Genomic DNA, 20318 nt, shown 5'->3' with positions numbered 1-20318 from the left:
TTTTACTGAATTTGTGTTCTACAGGTTATATCTCTTACTTCTTTGACTTTGCCTCTTCTGTTTGGCTCTCTGTAATTAGCTTTTGTTTATGGAAGCAAATCACAGGGCTCGGTCGCCCAGAACATCGCCATCAGTTTCTGTTTTGCAGTATCTTTGTCTGGGGCATATCTGCTATCCCAGGCGGTATCATCTTAATAATAAATTAACTTTGGGAAGAGGATCTCCAGAAATGGAACTGGTTGCCCTTAGTTGGCTTCATCGTGTAAACGTTTCAAAAGCTAATTTTCGAAGTTGTGGAAGAGATGCCATCCGAGCCATACTGGCGCCGAGCCAGTCTTTTTTCATAACCGCGAACTTTAAATGTAATTTTCCCTAAACCACGTTTTTTCTCTTTTGGGTAAGCGATAACAAAAAAAATTCCGAACAAATTTTGATAATCTAGCATTTATAGAGCATAAACGTTTTTATACCCGTTACTCGTAGAGTAAAAGGGTATACTAGATTCGTTGAAAAGTATGTAACAGGCAGAAGGAAGCGTTTCCGACCATATAAAGTATATATATTCTTGATCAGGATCTATAGCCAAGTCGATCTGGCCATGTCCGTCTGTCCGTCCGTCCGTCTGTCCGTCTGTCTGTCCGTATGAACGTCGAGATCTCAGGAACTACAAAAGCTAGAAAGTTGAGATTAAGCATACAGACTCCCAAGACATAGAAGCAGCGCAAGTTTGTCGATTCATGTTGCCACGCCCACTCTAACGCCCACAAACCGCCCAAAACTGCCACGCCCACACTTTTAAAAAATGTTTTAATTTTTGTATTGGTCTTCTAAATTTCTATCGATTTGCCAAAAAACTTTTTGCCACGCCCACTCTAACGCCCACAAACCGCCCAAAGCTGCCACGCCCACACTTTTGAAAAATGTTTTGATATATTTTCATTTTTATATTGGTCTTTTAAATTTCTATCGATTTGCCAAAAAACTTTTTGCCACGCCCACTCTAACGCCCACAAACCGCCCAAAGCTGCCACGCCCACACTTTTAAAAAATGTTTTGATATTTTTTCATTTTTGTATTAGTCTTGTAAATTTCTATCGATTTGCAAAAAAACTTTTTGCCACGCCCACCCTAACGCCCACAAATGTCAGTGTTCAAGACTCTCCTTCGCACTTCCACCAGCTGAGTAACAGGTATCAGATAGTCGGGAACTCGACTATAGCGTTCTCTCTTGTTTTTTATATAGACTAAAGATTTTAAGAACAAGAAATTTGTAGACACTTTTTGACAGCATTAAAACCGATTTTTTTTTAAAATTTCGAATATGATTTTTTAAGCCTGTTTGATACATTTATTTTTCGAATTTCGAAAAGCTTTTTGTTGACTTTAGACTAAGGCCGGCATCACTTACACAAGTTATGATGTCAGCGGCGATATGAATTGTACAAGTTTTTCAAATACAATATTCATTTTTGAGAAAGAAATTTTTTTTATTACCTCAGGCATTACTATAAACAAACATTATTAATTTATATAAAAAATTACATAATATTATATACAAAATAAAATAATATTACATAAAAAATTATATTAAATTATATAAAAAGAATTGTCTTCATATCCCTACAAGGCGACTTCGAATTAGAAATTTTGTTCAGCCTCTAAAGATATTTCCCGCCTACAATCAGGGCTTTGGTTCGGTTAGGGATTTAAACCATGTAATGGTACGGCTGTCGATTCTTTTCCCGATTACTGCCTCGGTTGGAGAGAGAATCGGAATTTCAGTGCACTATGCTGCCGGAGATTTCCAATGTTCTATGTACTCACCATTCTTATAAAAAAGGAAAATGCTCTTCCTGACTCTACTATAACTAATTGAAACAATCAAAAAACCACAAAAAAATTTCCGCGAACGGTATAGATGATAGATGGAGGACGTGAGTCAGGATTATCGATGCGTGATTTAGTAGGAATTTATCACTCGTTCTATACCCGCGCTGGTCTACTTTAAAGGTGTTTTGTTTTAAATTTTAAACTTCTACTTTATATTTAATTTCAGTATTTTTTGGATATTCCGCACGATAATATAAGCAAACCGAGAAGATTACTTTTAATAATCTAGGAGAAATTAGGTTTAATTCATTTTCAAATTTAAAAAAAAAGCCTTTACACAAGAATGTATCCTTGGTTCCTTAATATGCATTTTTATACCCGTTACTCGTAGAGTATTCTTGATCAGGATCAATAGCCGAGTCGATCTGGCCATGTCCGTCTGTCCGTCCGTCTGTCCGTCCGTCTGTCCGTCCGTCTGTCCGTCTGTCCGTCCGTATGAACGTCGAGATCTCAGGAACTACAAAAGCTAGAAAGTTGAGATTAAGCATACAGACTCCAGGGACATAGACGCAGCGCAAGTTTGTCGATTCATGTTTCCATGCCCACTGTGTTTAAGACTCTCCTTCTCCCTTCCACTAGCTGAGTAACGGGTATCAGATAGTCGGGGAACTCGACTATAGCGTTCTCTCTTGTTCAATATCGGTTTACGTCATTAGGTAATTTTATAAACTGCTGTGTATGTATGTTGTATATAATGATTGTCAGGCGGACATTCCTTGGGTATTGGAATGTATACATCACATTAGGTTTACAAATATGTATGAGATATGTAGCTGTTCAAATTCTTTTTTTCTTAGGCCACTAGAAATATTGAGCATTAGAAAACTTATTTTATGAAACAAGAAAATTCGGGTTTCTCATCGCAACACCTCCAGGCTGCCGAACTTCCTGTCCTTCCGATCTGAGATCCCTTACATCAACATACCTTTCAGCGGTTGCTTATGGTGGCTATCACGACGTGCAACATAGTTGCCTCACACTGGGGCAACTGCGATGAACTTTTAGATATATTAACTTCAATTAGAACATAAAAACAAGAGAGAACGCTATAGTCGAGTTCCCCGACTATCTGATACCCGTTACTCAGCTAGTGTAAGTGCGAAGGACAGTTTTTGGCGGTTTGTGGGCGTTAGAGTGGGCGTGGCCAGAAGTTTTTTGGCAAATAGATAGAAATTTACAAGAGTAATACAAAAATGAAAAAATATCAAAACATTTTTCAAAAGTGTGGGCGTGGCAGCTTTTGGCGGTTTGTGGGCGTTAGAGTGGGCGTGGCAAAAAGTTTTTTTGCAAATCGATAGAAATTTACAAGACCAATGCAAAAATGGAAAAATATTAAAACATTTTTCAAAAATGTGGGCGTGGCAGTTTTGGGCGGTTTGTGGGCGTTAGAGTGGGCGTGGCAACCTGAATCGACAAACTTGCGCTGCGTCTATGTCTTGGGAGTCTGTATGCTTAATCTCAACTTTCTAGCTTTTGTAGGTTCTGAGATCTCGACGTTCATACGGACGGACAGACGGACAGACGGACGGACAGACGGACGGACAGACGGACATGGCCAGATCGACTCGGCTACTGATCCTGATCAAGAATATATATACTTTATATGGTCGGAAACGCTTCCTTCTGCCTGTTACATACTTTTCAACGAATCTAGTATACCCTTTTACTCTACGAGTAACGGGTATAATAACTTTTCACTACCGGTAGACTAGCATCACTACCGGTAATAAGTTTCCTGATCACTGCTCTAAAGTCGGGTTGCCTAGCCATTTTGCTGAGGTTAAGTTTTGGCTCTGTGGATATGTTTTTAAACACACGTGGTTGGATATAACTTCTGGTAAAAAGTTGTCCACTCAAAATTTGCACAACGGCGATTCTTGAATATCAGCAGAAAATGATCGTTTGAAGTACGCGAGCTTTAAAGGGACTCTTCCAGGCTAATATAACTAATAAAAAGATGGCAGTGAGACAACTATAGTACTGGTAGTTCGAAACATATTGTTGGTTTTAGAGCCCCCACTTTCGAAATGCTTTAACCCTTAGCTGATGAACGTTTGTTAGAACAGTAACAGTATGCCAAGTATGCACCTCATGTCAATATGATCCAAACCTTTGGGAAAGTTTCCAACCGTTTCGTTGGGCTTAATCCTCCAAGCTCCAACTTTGGATTGTGCGTACCCCAATCGCTTCTAAATTATTTCTGAATATTATTGTATTTCCATTATCGGTAGAAATGTACAACTTTTCAAACGCATTTATATTTGAAATAAGTGTAACAAGATTATTTCCCTTAGGGAACACGCATATCAGCACGAGTTTTCTGTTCAAAAAATTGGATTCATAAAGCGTCATTATAGTTTGGTTATCCACGCAGCTCGTTTCCTGCTCCTAAATGAAACTATAATTACTATATATAACAACAAGAGAGAACGCTATAGTCGAGTTCCCCGACTATCTGATACCCGTTACTCAGATAGTGGAAGTGCGGGAAAGAGTTTTCAACGCTGACAGTTTTTGGCGGTTTGTGGGCGTTAGAGTGGGCGTGGCAAAAAGTTTTTTGGCGAATAGATAGAAATTTACAAGACTAATACAAAAATGAAAAAATATCAAAACATTTTTCAAAAGTGTGGGCGTGGCAGCTTTGGGCGGTTTGTGGGCATTAGAGTGGGCGTGGCAAAAAGTTTTTTTGCAAATCGATAGAAATTTTCAAGACCAATACAAAAATGAAAAAATATTAAAACATTTTTCAAAAGTGTGGGCGTGGCAGCTTTGGGCGGTTTGTGTGCGTTAGAGTGGGCGTGGCAACATGAATCGACAAACTTGCGCTGCGTCTATGTCTCTGGAGTCTGTATGCCCAATCTAAACTTTCTAGCTTTTGTTGTTCCTGAGATCTCAGCGTTCATACGGACGGACAGACAGACAGACGGACAGACAGACGGACGGACAGACGGACATGGCCAGATCGACTCGACTATTGATCCTGATCAAGAATATATATGATCGGAAACGCTTCCTTCTGCCTGTTACATACTTTTCAACGAATCTAGTATACCCTTTTACTCTACGAGTAACGGGTATAATAAACATACCAGGAGGGCATGTCGATAAAGAACACTTTCCTTTAACTTTTTTAAGTCAGTTTCGCTTATATGCTATATAATCACATTGGGCATTTATCTTTTAGTAAAAAAACAAGAGAGAACGCTATAGTCGAGTTCCCCGACTATCTGATACCCGTTACTCAAGTGCGAAGGAGTGTCTTCAACTCTGACAGTTTTTGGCGGTTTGTGGGCGTTGGAGTGGGCGTGGCAAAATTTGTTTTGGCAAATTGATAGAAATTTACAAGACTAATACAAAAATGAAAAAATATCAAAACATTTTTCAAAAGTGTGGGCGTGGCAGCTTTGGGCGGTTTGTGGGCGTTAGAGTGGGCGTGGCAAAAAGTTTTTTAGCAAATCGATAGAAATTAACAAGACCAATACAAAAATTAAAAAATATCAAAACATTTTTCAAAAGTGTGGGCGTGTCAGTTTTGGGCGGTTTGTGGGCGTTAGAGTGGGCGTGGCAACATGAATCGACAAATTTGCGCTGCTTCTATGTCTCTGGAGTCTGTATGCTTAATCTCACCTTTCTAGCTTTTGTAGTTCCTGAGATCTCGACGTTCATACGGACGGACAGACGGACGGACAGACATGGCCAGATCGACTCGGCTATTGATCCTGATCAAGAATATATATACTTTATATGGTCGGAAACGCTTCCTTCTGCCTGTTACATACTTTTCAACGAATCTAGTATACCCTTTTACTCTACGAGTAACGGGTATAACTACGAAATGTCTTTGGAAAGTGTCTGGTGAGTTGCATATTCTGCATGTTTCTTACCTACCTTATCTGGCTTATAGATGAGTTAAGATTGATGGATGACTTCTGCTCACTTGCAGGTTAGTGGTTTAAAATATTCAATTTCATTCTAATTAATTTAAATGACACTGAAAATCGGTCGATCACCAAGAACATCGCCATCAGTTCCTGTTTTACAGTATCTTTGTGTGGGGAATATCTTGTTTACCACTAGGTATAATTATATTGATGAATCATCTTTGGAAAGAGGATCTCCAGAAATGGAACTGGTTCCCCCTTGTAGGCTTTTTTTTGTGCTCGGTGGAACGTACGTCTCTATGGCAGAAGTCGCTTTAAAGCGTTACAATTTCTTACCTTTTAACTTCAATTCATAGTTTATAAGTGGTCTTCGTGGGCTTATTATCGGGGTCTTTTTCTGATCCTATGTGCGATGAATATAATTATGTTCGATCTGACTTTCAAACACATTAAAAAAACGAAAAAAGAGATCTCTAAATTTACACATCGACCAGATCGGACCCCAGCTTGCCTTACTGTCGATTTTCAAAAGTAAGTCCTTAAACTTGGAGCTTATGATCTGTTAATAAAATTACTACATAATTTCATTCAAGGATGATTTCATATATGCGGATATTCACCATTATGGGCGTGTCTTGGGCTCTATTACTCGTTGTGATGGTAGAATTCAAAGCCAACATTTGGAATATTTTTGTTGTACTAATCCGAGTGCTCCATCGTGGATTAGGTATCTTAATATGTGTGCTGCTTATTTTTAAGCACAGCACCTATCGCCTGCTCATTAATAAGTAAGTTCTCCTTAAATCTTTTTTTTGTTTTTTCTTTAATGATATAACTATATTATAATCAGAATTCGTGGTGAGAACCCGATGCACAAATCATTTTTGATTATTGAACCAATAAAATTTAAAATTGTCTATAAATATTTTAATTTTAAAATAGTCCTTTAAAGTGAAACAATTTCTAAGCAACAAACTTGTTAATAATCAGAGCTATGATATAATTATCGATTGATAACGTCCCGGCTTGCAAAACAGTCCTAAGTGATAAGTGGATGAAAATTGTAAATAATATAATGAAAATTGAACGAATGAACAGGACTTTTAAAAGGACAATCTAGATATGTATATTTTCCTAGCAGATATGCCCTAAATGTTATTACAATGACAGGCCTACAAAATAGTTTTGCTTTGTAAAGTAAAAATAATTAACTAAAGTTTGCAAGGAAGCTGTTGTTTCACTAATTTTCATAACACTTCCTTTAAAATTAAAGACACGTGTAACCGCTCTAAGGGTTTTACACTCACATTTTATGTCCTTAGTGAAAAGCTGGACACTTCTCACCGGTTACATATGCTCCCACATCGAAAACAAGCAATTTACTTTTATCATTGACCAAAAATATCAAGAACCACGAAAAATTGTGATAAAAGCCAGTTATTTCGGCTAATGATAAAAGCCAATTTCCTTTTTCACTTTATGAGGGGAACTACCTTTAGAGTCTGCAGTCGCTTTCTCTACGCGATCTATACTGCAGATACACAAACAACTGATGCGGGAACACTCGAGATCAACAGGAAGAAGATGCTGCTGGCCACTTTCTCAGACGAAGTTTGCGTACTATTTAGCTCGCCCAGAGAACGCGAGTCTGCTGACGTTATTTAACAGTATGTAGAGCTATTTAAGGAATGGGCCAAAAGGTGGAACCTGTCATAGCAACCACTTGCATGTGCGATTCAGAACAAGTCGCTAAGAGCCATTACCGGCTGCGAATGGTACGTGAGTAACAAGACTCTGCACAGAGATCTTGGCATACATACGGTGGAAGATCAGATCTCCCGCCATTCCAGCCGGTACAACGAAAACGGATGTCGCACAGTAAGGCAATTGAAAAGGAGACAAAATCTCTTTAATTTAACCTAAAGAACTACAATTATAATGTACTAAATTTATATATACATATATAAAACATGACGCAGCCCAAGTTTATTGACCCATGTTGCCACGCCCACTCTAACGCCCTCGAGCCGCCCCTTTTTTTATTTTTTGGCTATCGATATGCAAAATGAATGTTAAAATTTCTCCACTAGCAGTGTAACAGGTATTTGATAGTCGAGGATCTGGACTAGAGAGTTTTTTCTTGTTTTGAAATATTATCGCATTTCCAATTATCGGTAGATTTGTAAAGCTTTTTAAACATACAAGTATTAATACATATATACAACGAGTGTACTAAGATTGTGTCCCTTAGGGAACATGCATATCAGCTCGAGCTTTCTGTTCAAAAAATTTAATTTGAAATAAAGCTATATAAATTATACAAATTATTCATAGAGCGTCAATATAGTTTGGTTATCCACGCAGAACGTTTCCTGCCCTCAAATGAAACTTAAATTGCTTGGGACATTTCTTGTATTAAGCTTGGCAAAATTCGGAGCGGTTTATACAGACTCTAATTATACCGAAGCGAAATCATGTGTAAAATGTGATAATAATTGTAACGATGACGACGATCTATGGCACTGCATTCGAATTTGTTGCCCTCGTAAAAATACTATGGCCAATGGCGGTTGTAGTTTTGAGGAACAACTCTTCCGAACAAAACTTAATTTAAACATAAAACTCGATGACAATTCGACAGAGACCCTATATTTCAACAACCAAACCCTGCTTACAACGCCGTTTTGGGATATAGATGAAATGATCGGTCTGAGCAGAGATGAGTACACGTTGTACAAGGTATAACCCAGATCTATGGTATATTTTCTGTCTATGAGACAGAACAGAATAATTCCGATTATTTTCAGAACGGAACCATATATATTCACTCCGACAAGAGGCTCAAGTCCAAAGAGGAATACTGTTTCTATCCCCATCAGATTTATTCGGACTTCCCAGAAACCATATGGATTGTTTTACACGAGTGGTCATCGATAGCGATACCAGGAGCTTACGTGCGTAAGGCAATGTCTATAAAGAAAACTTTCCGTAAAATCTTTAATTCTCAGAGTTTTCTTTAGTCACATCAGTTTCTCTTATATGCTATATCTTAACAATTGGCATTTATCTTTTCGTAAAAGAACTACGAAATGTCTTTGGAATGTGCCTAGTGAGTAGCATATTCAGCATATTTCTTGCCTACCTGATCTGGCTTATAGATGAATTAAGATTGATAGATAACTTTTGCTCACTGGCAGGTTAGTGGTTTAATGTATTTTATTTATAAATATTATATTTAAATATAAAATAAGCATAAAAATAAATTGTACCTTTATTTTTACTGAATTTGTGTTCTACAGGTTATATCTCGTACTTCTTTGATTGTGCCACTTATCTTTGGCTATCTGTAAATAGCTTTTGTTTATGGAAGAAAATCTCATCGGTCGATCGCCAAGAACATCGCCATCAGTTTCTGTTTTACAGTATCTTTGTCTGGGGCATATCTGCTATTCCACTAGGTATAATCTTATGGATGAATCAACAGTGGGAAGAGGATCTTCAAAAATGGAACTGGTTACCTTTAGTTGGCTTTAGTAGATGCTCAGTGGAGGGTACGTCTCTATGGGCGAAGTATTTTTAAAGTATTAACCTTTCTTACCTTTTAACTTCAATTTACAGTTTATAAGCTAGCATCCTGGGTTTATTATCTTGGACCCTTTACGATCCTTAGTGCGATAAATATTATTATGTTTGTTCTGACTACCAAACAAATTAAAAAAACGAAAAGGGAAATCAATAAGTTAACAATACGACCAGATCGTACCCCAGCTTGCCTTGCCGTCGATTTTCAAAAGTAAGTGCTTTAACCTTCGAGCTTATGATCCTTAAATATATTACTACATTTTCTCATCCAAGGATTCTATCATATCTGCGGATCTTCGCTATTATGGGCGGATCGTGGATATTATTCCTAGTTTCGGTTATAGAATTGAATAGCATCATTTGGAATATTTTCGTTATACTAATCCGAGGGCTCCATTGTGGTTTTGGTATATTAATATGTGTGCTGCTTATTTTTAAGCGCAGCACCTTTCGCCTGCTCATTAATAAGTAAGTTATCGCCAAATCCGTATTATCTTATCATACCCGTTATTCGTAGAGTAAAAGTGTATACTAGATTTGTTGAAAAGTATTTAACAGGCAGAAGGAAGCGCTTCCGACCATATAATGTAAATATATTCTTGATCGGGATCAATAGCCGAGTCGATCTGGCTATGTCCGTCCGTCTATCCGGCCATATGAACGCCGAGATCGCAGAAACTCTAAATGCTAGAAAGTTGAGATTAAGCATACAGACTCCAGAGACATAGACGCAGCGCAAGTGTGTTGACCCATGTTGCCACGCCCACAAACCGCCCAAAACTGCCACGCCAACACTTGTAAAAATGTTTTGATATTTTTTTTGTTTATGTCTTGTAAATTGCTGTCGACTTGCCAAAAAACTTTTTGATTAATAAGGTCCGCTTTGCAAAACGGACGGTACATTGGCGAAAAGGATTGATTTCCACTTAGCTCTTTTTTTTATGTAACATTCACACCTACATTGAATGGTAAATATATTATATACACTTAGCATTCTGCAAGCCAATCGGCATTAGTTTTAATACTCTGTTATAATTAAACTGTATACACTTCACTTAAATTATAATTTAAATTGATCGAATGAACAGCACTATTAAGTGGACAATTATTGGAGGCATTGCTTAAACGGTTGTGATTCTCCTAGCAGGTTATTGCAAAAACAGACAAATTATTTTGGCTCTATAGAGTACCAAGTCCCCGTGTTGGTTAAAAATAAATTTACTTCAGCTTGCAAGGAAGCTGTTGTTTTACTTTTTACATAACAGTAACTGTTTAATAAAAGGGACGTTTGTCTAAACTGTCACCGAATGTGTGATATATATTTTATCATATGGAACTTTGACATTTTATGTCTCTAGTGAACACCTGGACACTTTTCTCGACGTTTACATGTGCTCCCACGACGAAAAACAATTGAAAGCAATTTACTTTTATCATTGACATCAAGAACCACGGAAAATTGTGAGAAAAGCCAATTATTTCGGCTAATGATAAAAATGCCAATTTCCTTTTTCACTTTATGAGGGAACTACCTTTAGAGTCTGCAGTCGCTTTCTCTACGCGATCTATACTGCAGATACACAAACAACTGATGCGGGAACACTCGAGATCAACAGGAAGAAGATGCTGCTGGCCACTTTCTCAGACGAAGTTTGCGTACTATTTAGCTCGCCCAGAGAACGCGAGTCTGCTGACGTTATTTAACAGTATGTAGAGCTATTTAAGGAATGGGCCAAAAGGTGGAACCTGTCATAGCAACCACTTGCATGTGCGATTCAGAACAAGTCGCTAAGAGCCATTACCGGCTGCGAATGGTACGTGAGTAACAAGACTCTGCACAGAGATCTTGGCATACATACGGTGGAAGATCAGATCTCCCGCCATTCCAGCCGGTACAACGAAAACGGATGTCGCACAGTAAGGCAATTGAAAAGGAGACAAAATCTCTTTAATTTAACCTAAAGAACTACAATTATAATGTACTAAATTTATATATACATATATAAAACTTGGAGACAATGACGCAGCCCAAGTTTGTTGACCCATGTTGCCACGCCCACTCTAACGCCCTCAAGCCGCCAATTATCGGTAGATTTGCACATAATATGTGAACGAGTGTACCCAGATTGTATCCCTAAGGGAACACGGATATCAGCACGAGTTCTCTGTTGAAAAAATTGGATTAGAAATAAAGCTAAACAAATAATAAAAATTATTCATAAAGCGTCAATATAGTTTGGTTATCCACGCAGAACGTTTCCTGCCCTCAAATGAAACTTAAATTGCTTGGGACATTTCTTGTATTAAGCTTGGCAAAATTCGGAGCGGTTTATACAGACTCTAATTATACCGAAGCGAAATCATGTGTAAAATGTGATAACAATTGTAACGATGACGACGATCTCTGGCACTGCATTCGAATTTGTTGCCCTCGTAAAGATATGATGGCCAATGGCGGTTGTAGTTTTAAGGAACAACTCTTCCGAACAAAACTTAATTTAATCGTAAAACTCGATGACAATTCGACAGAGACCCTATATTTCAACAACCAAACCCTGCTTACAACGCCGTTTTGGGATATAGATGAAATGATCGGTCTGACCAGAGATGAGTACACGTTGTACAAAGTATAACCCAGATATATGCTATATTTTTCTGTCTATTAGACAGAACAGAATAATTCCGATTAATTTCAGAACGGAACCATATATATTCACTCCGACATGAGGCTCAAGTCCAAAGAGGAATACTGTTTCTATCCCCATCAGATTTATTCGGACTTCCCAGAAACTATATGGATTCTTTTACACGAGTGGTCATTATTAAAGATACCAGGAACTTATGAGCGTAAGGGCATGTCTATAAAGACAACTTTCCTTTAAGTCTCATAGTCTTTTTAGTCACATCAGTTTCTCTTATATGCAATATCTTCACAATCGGCATTTATCTTTTCGTAAAAGAACTACGAAATGTCTTTGGAATGTGCCTAGTGAGTTGCATATTCTGCATATTTCTTACATACCTGATCTGGCTTATAGATAAATTAAGATGGATTGATGACTTCTGCTCACTGGCAGGTTAGTGATTTAATATATTTAAATATAAGAGAAACATCAAAAATAAATTTTACCTTTATTTTTACTGAATTTGTGTTCTACAGGTTATATCTCTTACTTCTTTGACTTTGCCTCTTCTGTTTGGCTCTCTGTAATTAGCTTTTGTTTATGGAAGCAAATCACAGGGCTCGGTCGCCAAGAACATCGCCATCAGTTTCTGTTATACAGTATCTTTGTCTGGGGCATTTCTACCATCCCACTCGGTATCATCTTTTTGATAAATCAACTTTGGGAAAAGGATCTCCAGAAATGGAACTGGTTACCCTTAGTAGGCTTCAGTAGATGCTCGGTGGAGGGTACGTCTCTATGCCAGAAGCCGTTTTAAAGTTTTAACCTATCACACCTTTTTTTTCCAATTCACAGTCTATAAGTGGTCGTCCTGGGTTTATTACCTGGGGCCTTCTATTACTATTTGTATCATTAATATTATTATATTCGTTCTGACCATCAAACACATTAAAAAAACGAAAAGAGAAATCAATAAGTTAACGCATCGACCAGATGGAACCACAATGTGCCTTACTGTCGATTTTCATAAGTAAGTTCTTTAACCTTGGAGCTTATAATCCTTTATTATAATTAGTACATCTTCTCATTCAAGGACCCTATTATATCTGCGGATCTTCGCCATTATGGGCGGATCTTGGATACTGTTCTACGTTTCGATGCTAGAATTGAATTCCAAATTTTGGAATATTTTCGTTATACTAATTCGAGTGCTCCATCGTGGTTTTGGTATCTTAATATGTCTGTTGCTCTTTTTTAAGCGCAGCACCTATCGCCTGTTCATTAATAAGTAAGTTCTCCTCAAATTATATTTTTTCTTTAATGACATAAGTATATTATAATCAGAATTCGTGGTGAGAACTTTTAACACAGCCCGATGCACAAATCATGTTTGATTATTGATGAACCAATGTTATTCAACACTGTCTACAAATATTTTAATTTTAAAATAGGCTTATAAAGTGAAACAATTTTTATTTTATTCAAAATAATAATGATTTACAAGTTTTATATAAGTTAAAAGCTTCGAGAAAGTCTATAGGTCATGTTAATAATCAGGGCTATGATGTAGTTATCGATTGATAATATCTGGGTTGCAAAACGATCAATGGCGAAAAAGGAATTTATTCCACTTAACTCTTTTTATACACATTACTGGTAGAGTAAAAGGGTATACTTGATTCGTTTGTGATATGTTATTTTTCTGCAGATATGCGCTAAAAGATAATTTACACAGCCAAACTATTTCGTAGGTCTGTCTTTGTTGAGTCCAAATACATAAACTGTGATTTGCTGTTGGAAGCTGTCGTTTTACTACTTTTATAATTAAAGCGAAGTGGAAAAAGCTTTAAACTGTGTGACACCAAATGGATTTTATATCAAATTATGGGATATATTTATATTTTACAACTTTACACTTTTCTACAATGAAAAATAATTGAAAGCAATTTACTTTTATCATTTCCCAAATAATACCCCAATTACATCAAGAGCCACAACACTTTTATTTCGGCTAATGATAAATGCGAATTTTATATATTTATATTATTCACTCCGACAAGGAGCTCAAGACCAAAGAGGAATACTGTTTCTATCCTCATCAGATTTATTCGGACTTCGGATTGTTTTACACGAGTGGTCATCGATAGCGATACCAGGACCGTAAGGCAATGTCTATAAAGAAAACTTTCTATCATATCTGCGGATCTTCGCTATTATTGACGCATCGTGGATATTATACCTAGTTTCGGTTATAGAATTGAATAGCATCATTTGGAGCAGCACCTTTCGCCTGCTCATTAACAAGTAAGTTATCGCCAAATCCGTATTATCTTATCATACCCGTTATTCGTAGAGTAAAAGTGTATACTGGATTTGTTGAAAAGTATGTAACAGGCAGAAGGAAGCGCTTCCGACCATATAATGTAAATATATTCTTGATCGGGATCAATAGCCGAGTCGATCTGGCTATGTCCGTCCGTCTATCCGGCCATATGAACGCCGAGATCGCAGAAACTCTAAATGCTAGAAAGATGAGATTAAGCATACAGACTCCAGAGACATAGACGCAGCGCAAGTGTGTTGACCCATGTTGCCACGCCCACAAACCGCCCAAAACTGCCACGCCAACACTTGTAAAAATGTTTTGATATTTTTTTTGTTTATGTCTTGTAAATTGCTGTCGACTTGCCAAAAAACTTTTTGATTAATAAGGTCCGCTTTGCAAAACGGACGGTACATTGGCGAAAAGGATTGATTTCCACTTAGCTCTATTTTTTATGTAACATTCACACCTACATTGAATGGTAAATATATTATATACACTTAGCATTCTGCAAGCCAATCGGCATTAGTTTTAATACTCTGTTATAATTAAACTGTATACAATTCACTTAAATTATAATTTAAATTGATCGAATGAACAGCACTATTATGTGAAAAACAAGAGAGAACGCTATAGTCGAGTTCCCTGACAATCTGACACCCGTTACTCAGCTAGTGGAAGGGAGAAGGAGAGTCTTAAACACAGTTTTTGGCGGTTTGTAGGCGTTAGAGTGGGCGTGGCAAAAAGTTTTTTGGCAAATCGATAGAAATTTACAAGACCAATACAAAAATGAAAAAATATCAAAACATTTTTCAAAAGTGTGGGCGTGGCAGTTTTGGGCGGTTTGTGGGCGTTAGAGTGGGCGTGGCAACATGAATCGACATACTTGCGCTGCGTCTATGTCTCTGGAGTCTGTATGCTTAATCTCAACTTTTGTAGTTCCTGAGATCACAGCGTTCATACGGACGGACAGACAGACGGACGGACATGGCCAAATCGACTCGCCTATTGATCCTGATCAAGAATATATATACTTTATATGGTCGGAAACGCTTCCTTCTGCCTGTTACATACTTTTCAACGAATCTAGTATACCTTTTTACTCTACGAGTAACGGGTATGATTATTTGAGGCATTGCTTAAACGGTTGTGATTCTCCTAGCAGGTTATTGCAAAAACAGACAAATTATTTTGGCTCTATAGGGTACCAAGTACCCGTGTTGGTAAAAAATAAATTTACTTCAGCTTGCAAGGAAGCTGTTGTTTTACTTTTTACATAACACTAACTGTTTAATAAAAGGAACGTTTGTCTAAACTGTTTGTCACCGAATGTGTGAAATATAAATATTATCATATGGAACTTTGACATTTTATGTCTCTAGTGAACACCTGGACACTTTTCTCGACGTTTACATGTGCTCCCACAACGAAAATCAATTGAAAGCAATTTGTTTATATCATTTCCCAAAAAATTGCCCCAAAATAGCGAGAACCGCGGCACATTGTCATTTATTTCGGCTAATGATAAATGCGAATTTCTTTCTTCGCTTTCGTTTGCATTGAACTGGAAATATATTTTGGCAGGCAAGCGAATAAATAAAATTGCCGGCAAAATTTATTTGGAGAAGGTCAAAGTCGACTTACCTGGCCATGTTACGTCCTTGCAAGCTTTCTACTGCTTGTCCTTCGTTGTGTTCGCAGTTCCAAGTGAAATCTACATGCAGGATGACGATGGTGCTCTGCTTTCTGCTCCCGCTCCTTTTTATCCTGCTCCCTATTTAGCTGCCGACTTTGTCCCAATATCCAGACGAACGGCAGCCACTTAGATCGTTTGTCCCTGTCTTTTGGACCTGCTCCTTTCTCTTTCTTATGCTCAGATGGTTGATTGAGTTTGAGATTTATGCCTTAAGTGGTGCTGGGGGATTTGTTATCTTGTCCTTTTTGGCCTGGCCTATACGCATATCGTTTGTTTGCCTTGCTTTCCTTGCCGTAGCTCTGATTCCGCTAAAAATGGTAGAATAAGAACAGTTTTATAGTTGATGATGATGCTGATGCAGATGATGATGATGATGCTCTGCGGTTCCCTTTTTGCTTTCAATTTACATAAGCAGCAGCATCATTAATATTGCAAATGTGTGTGTGGGGTGCACGGATAAAAATAATGACGTAATACTAACATTTCAATTCAAATAAGAGATATTGTATTGATAACTATACCTACAAAAATACATTCAAAATTAAATAGAAAAATATTTTATTATTCTTATATTTCAAAGGAAATTCTACCTATATTCTGTATATCCTGGCTTCAAATTCGATAAATTAGTTAAATATCCAAAAGGTGTTGTTGAGCTCTTGAAATTGCACCTATGTAGGCTTTTGTTCAATTATCCCCGTTTAATGAATTAATCTTATTTTTTCGGTGTCTATGCGTGCCTGTTTTTGTTTTCTTTTCAGTTCGCTTTGAGCACTTCTGTAATTTCATTTCCATCCTTAACAAATTTAGCTTGTTGTAGACATTTATCATACGCCCTGTGTGCCATGCGTTCTTCCCACCATAAATCACTCACATTTGCCCAACTTCCGCTTCCCTTTGGGACTCCAATTCTCCAAATAAAAATGACCAAATGCAATTATAATACGCCATCCAAACAACTTTTAATGCCAACTGACAGCTGCCCAAAGTCTGCTCATTGAAATCGTTGTGTGTTGTTTTATGTTTCGGGCCAAATGGTATGGATTGTGCGCTGATTGATAGTTTAGGCCGGATTGTCCAGCTTAAAGAAGGTGGTTTTGGAAGAACAAGATTTTTAAAACTTGAAAGCTAGAATCGTATGCCCACCAATTAGTTTTTAGAGCACGTTCAGTTTTAAAAATAGGTAATTTAAATACTTTGGAGATGAAAAATTTAAACATTTTTTTTACCTTACAGCATTGTTTTTCCACGTTTTCCACCTTTTAGAATTTAAAATATTTAGTTCCCTGTATGAGTAATTGGCTCTGATTGCGTGGCACGGTTTTCGGGGGTTCAGGGTCCAGAGTCCCAAGTCCGCAGGAGTTTAGGTGTTTCAAAAAGCACAACTTATGTAAAACCAATGTTGCAGCACTCAAAAACAAGAACGGGCCCCATATAAAAAAAAGATGTACTATAGAAAGCCCAAAAAACACGCCCATTAACGCCCATAACTCTTTTATGGCTGCCCCGCCCCCTGTTTGTGTCCCCGGAGAAAAGGCTCGATTAGGGGGCAGTGGAAGGGGGCGTGTACTATCAGCTGTTTTCCATTATGACTTCAGCGGAAATACACAAGCAAGTGGAAAACAGTCGAGGAAAAGCGGAAGCAAAAAAAACCGCCAGTGGTGGTGCAAACACAGTAACACACTAAGGCACATGAAAGCCCGTTTACACACGCAAGGCGATAAAAATAAAGCGAAGTCCACGGAACGAAAGGCAAAAATTGGAACTAAATGCGTATACGTAATGTGATACAACCCACCCACAAAAATAAGAACTACAGAGTGATAAAACAATGGTGACGTTGACGACGGCGTTGGCGCTTCTCAACAATCCTAAAATAAAGGGCAACAGAGGGACGAAGCTTTAAATAGTTTTCTTTGAAACATTTCCTATAAACTCAAGTTCAAATATAAGTATGCAGAAATCACGACTTATTGCGTACCTAATTTTTTGTAGTTACGAATAACTAGTTAACTTCCTGTTTGTAGTTCATTCATTCATCGATAAGGTTAAGCTAAAAAAAATGCCAGCAAAAAGTGGAATCGAAAGGAAAAACAAGATTTCGTGGAAATGCCGTGGTGAAAATCGAAAACCGAGAAAAGCGAAACAAAAAATGGTATAACCACACAAACTCACTCATACAGACACACAAAGCTACTTAAGCCCGGACACATCACACATTCAGGCGAGGGGAACCCCTTGACAGCTGCCATGGCAAACGTGCGAAAGAGACGGGCGGTGGGAGCGACAGGGACGGGCAGAAACAAACAATGGGACACGGAGCTTGTCACTTTATTTGGCTCGATTTCAATGCACTGCCGACTTGGGCATATTAGTATGCAAAACTGATAATCAATAGGCGACGACTCAGTGCCCAACGCTCAGTGGAGATTATGGCGCAATTTGCATACGGGCATGTGCCAGTCGAAGATGTCGCCACCCGTATCCGTTATCCCGGGAAATCCCCTGAATTCGTCCACTCAATTCCCTCCAACGAAGGACTCGACGTCGTTTAATTGAGCCAGACCATCGCCATAGGCCCAACTGCCAGAGCGATTTTTTGTCCTCAATTGAAATAAGAGATAATGACTCCAAAAAAGTTTCAGTCTAACTGGCCCGCAAACATTGATTGCATAGATCAAACATTTAAAAGCCTATAAAACTTGAAATATCAATTGTGGCCAATTCAAACATGTTCTTAAACTCTTAATCTAAATATAAACACACGTTTATTTTGAATAAATAATTATTATGGTAATGCCAATTGCAACAGTTCATGTATTTTGGGTAATACCTTTTAACGTTTTCCCCAAGCATTTATTCATCAACATCTGCACGAGAAATTTTGTACCATTTGCTTTCCTAATACTTTGAAATGAGAGCTGGAAATACCATAAATATGAAATGCTATACCTTTTTATTGGTTCCTTACGACCTCTTCGCTGATATTTTTCAATAACTCTCTGGGGATTTTATAGTCGTAATTTGCAATTTATCATCAATTTGATGTGCAAACGGCCGAACATTAAAGTGGCTCAAATGGTGAATGTAACAAAGGGCAATAAAGACGTATGTATATGGCTGCACCAGGCGGTTGACTATCCCCCAACCAGATCCATAAGCGTTAAGCTTGATTTTCTATTGATTTCTGGTCAGAAGATCGCTTCTATCACCTGAAATTCTGAGTCAAATGCAGTTTTAAAAGTGGCTGCTGAGTAGGAAAGTTGAATCCCAGTACTGTATAATGTTACACATACATTATAGCCCCAGGTCTTTTTTTATTAGAGTACCAGAGCTTGAAAGTACTTAACTTAAACGGAAATCTTCAACATTAAAATTCACGCAAATTTATTGATTGCATCACTCGAAGAATTATGAAAATATATTTTATTTCATAAATACATGATCAGTCGATGCTAAAGTTATTTAAGCATTTGGCTTTAGAAGCAGAAGGGTTTTCTTCAAGTGTTCCTGAGTGAACTCTTCAGCAGAATAGCAAAAACTATAGCATACTTATGGGCCGCTTTGAGAGTTGCCATAAGACGCTTAATAACTGTGAGTAGTGCCCAGCAGAGGCGTGGAGTAGGAGGGGGCATGGCAAGGACATGGGCGGCGAATTGACGGTACTCCGTCCGATGTACGTGCCAATGGCCGTAGTCGCAGTAATAAACACACGCACAGCCCAGTTAACACAGAAATATGCCCCAAGTGTCGGGGCGGGCAAAACATGCGATGATGAGTGGGGAATGCGGTGGGAAATGCGAGAGAAAGCCCAAGGAAATGGGAAATGGATTTTCAGTGGCCTTTGTAATTGTTGTTTTTGTATTATTCTTGTTTTTCTTTTGTTTTTTTTGTATAATTACTGCGATAGAGCTTGTTTTTCTGTGTATGTGGATTGCTGTCCTGTGGTAAGCACACATAACGGTAATTTAATTAACATACATAAACACTCACACCGGCACACATAAGAAGAACGTGGCACACAAAAGAAGGTGAAAGGTGTTTGGGAGGGGGTTACTTCTTTGCGCACTTACGAATCGGTTTCACAAACTTTGCGACCTTTTGTAATCGATATTTAAATGGAGGCTTAACGCGCCCTTAATTTAGATATTTATACCCTTGGAAATCACTTGACAACTTGAATTATTTGCATTAATTTGAATTCTTGATTTGATCAACGAGCGCACACAAATCTAGGCTTTTTTTTTATGCATTTATAATTTTGTAAATTTGTTATGATTTAACAATTTATCTTCAAAGGTGTGTTTACAGGTTTCTTTTTT

At 37.8% G+C, this 20318-nt stretch overlaps 2 protein-coding genes and 1 pseudogene across 3 annotated transcripts; all 3 read left to right on the top strand.

Moving 5' to 3' along the window:
• Positions 1-6563, top strand: part of LOC120444630 — a 7429-nt pseudogene extending 866 nt beyond the window's left edge.
• Positions 6564-8153: 1590 nt separating this feature from the next.
• LOC120444629 (probable G-protein coupled receptor Mth-like 12) lies at positions 8154-9825 on the top strand. Its single transcript, XM_039624438.1, has 6 exons — positions 8154-8510; positions 8579-8729; positions 8792-8968; positions 9071-9322; positions 9390-9564; positions 9627-9825. The coding sequence occupies exons 1-6, from the start codon at positions 8154-8156 to the stop codon at positions 9823-9825; spliced, it is 1311 nt and encodes a 436-aa protein (XP_039480372.1).
• A 900-nt stretch (positions 9826-10725) lies between these two features.
• LOC120444628 (probable G-protein coupled receptor Mth-like 7) lies at positions 10726-13269 on the top strand. Of its 2 annotated transcripts, XM_039624437.1 has the most exons (7): positions 10726-10814; positions 10878-11980; positions 12050-12200; positions 12254-12430; positions 12514-12765; positions 12833-13007; positions 13053-13269. In XM_039624437.1, exons 2-7 carry the CDS (start codon positions 11624-11626, stop codon positions 13267-13269), a joined length of 1329 nt encoding a protein of 442 aa, XP_039480371.1. In that variant the 5' UTR covers positions 10726-10814; positions 10878-11623. The 2 variants fall into 2 exon arrangements, with proteins under 2 accessions (XP_039480371.1, XP_039480370.1); XM_039624436.1 differs by having other exon boundaries at positions 10737-11980.
• The last annotated feature ends 7049 nt before the right edge of the window (positions 13270-20318 follow it).

The sequence above is a fragment of the Drosophila santomea genome, chromosome 2R (assembly GCF_016746245.2).
Source record: "Drosophila santomea strain STO CAGO 1482 chromosome 2R, Prin_Dsan_1.1, whole genome shotgun sequence".
Taxonomy (NCBI): Eukaryota; Metazoa; Arthropoda; class Insecta; order Diptera; family Drosophilidae; genus Drosophila; species Drosophila santomea.
Note: the sequence above shows the minus strand (reverse complement) of the source record. Positions and strands in the feature narration are given on the sequence as shown.

Excerpts from the sequence above, each read along its gene's own strand:
- LOC120444629 (XM_039624438.1), top strand. The coding sequence starts at position 8,154 with ATGAAACTTAAATTGCTTGGGACATTTCTTGTATTAAGCTTGGCAAAA. Across the intron at positions 8,730-8,791 it reads GATACCAGGAGCTTACGTGC|TCACATCAGTTTCTCTTATA; the intron begins GTAAGGCAATGT and ends AGTTTTCTTTAG. Across the intron at positions 9,323-9,389 it reads TAGTAGATGCTCAGTGGAGG|TTTATAAGCTAGCATCCTGG; the intron begins GTACGTCTCTAT and ends TTCAATTTACAG.
- LOC120444628 (XM_039624437.1), top strand. The coding sequence starts at position 11,624 with ATGAAACTTAAATTGCTTGGGACATTTCTTGTATTAAGCTTGGCAAAA. Across the intron at positions 12,201-12,253 it reads GATACCAGGAACTTATGAGC|TCACATCAGTTTCTCTTATA; the intron begins GTAAGGGCATGT and ends TAGTCTTTTTAG. Across the intron at positions 12,766-12,832 it reads CAGTAGATGCTCGGTGGAGG|TCTATAAGTGGTCGTCCTGG; the intron begins GTACGTCTCTAT and ends TCCAATTCACAG.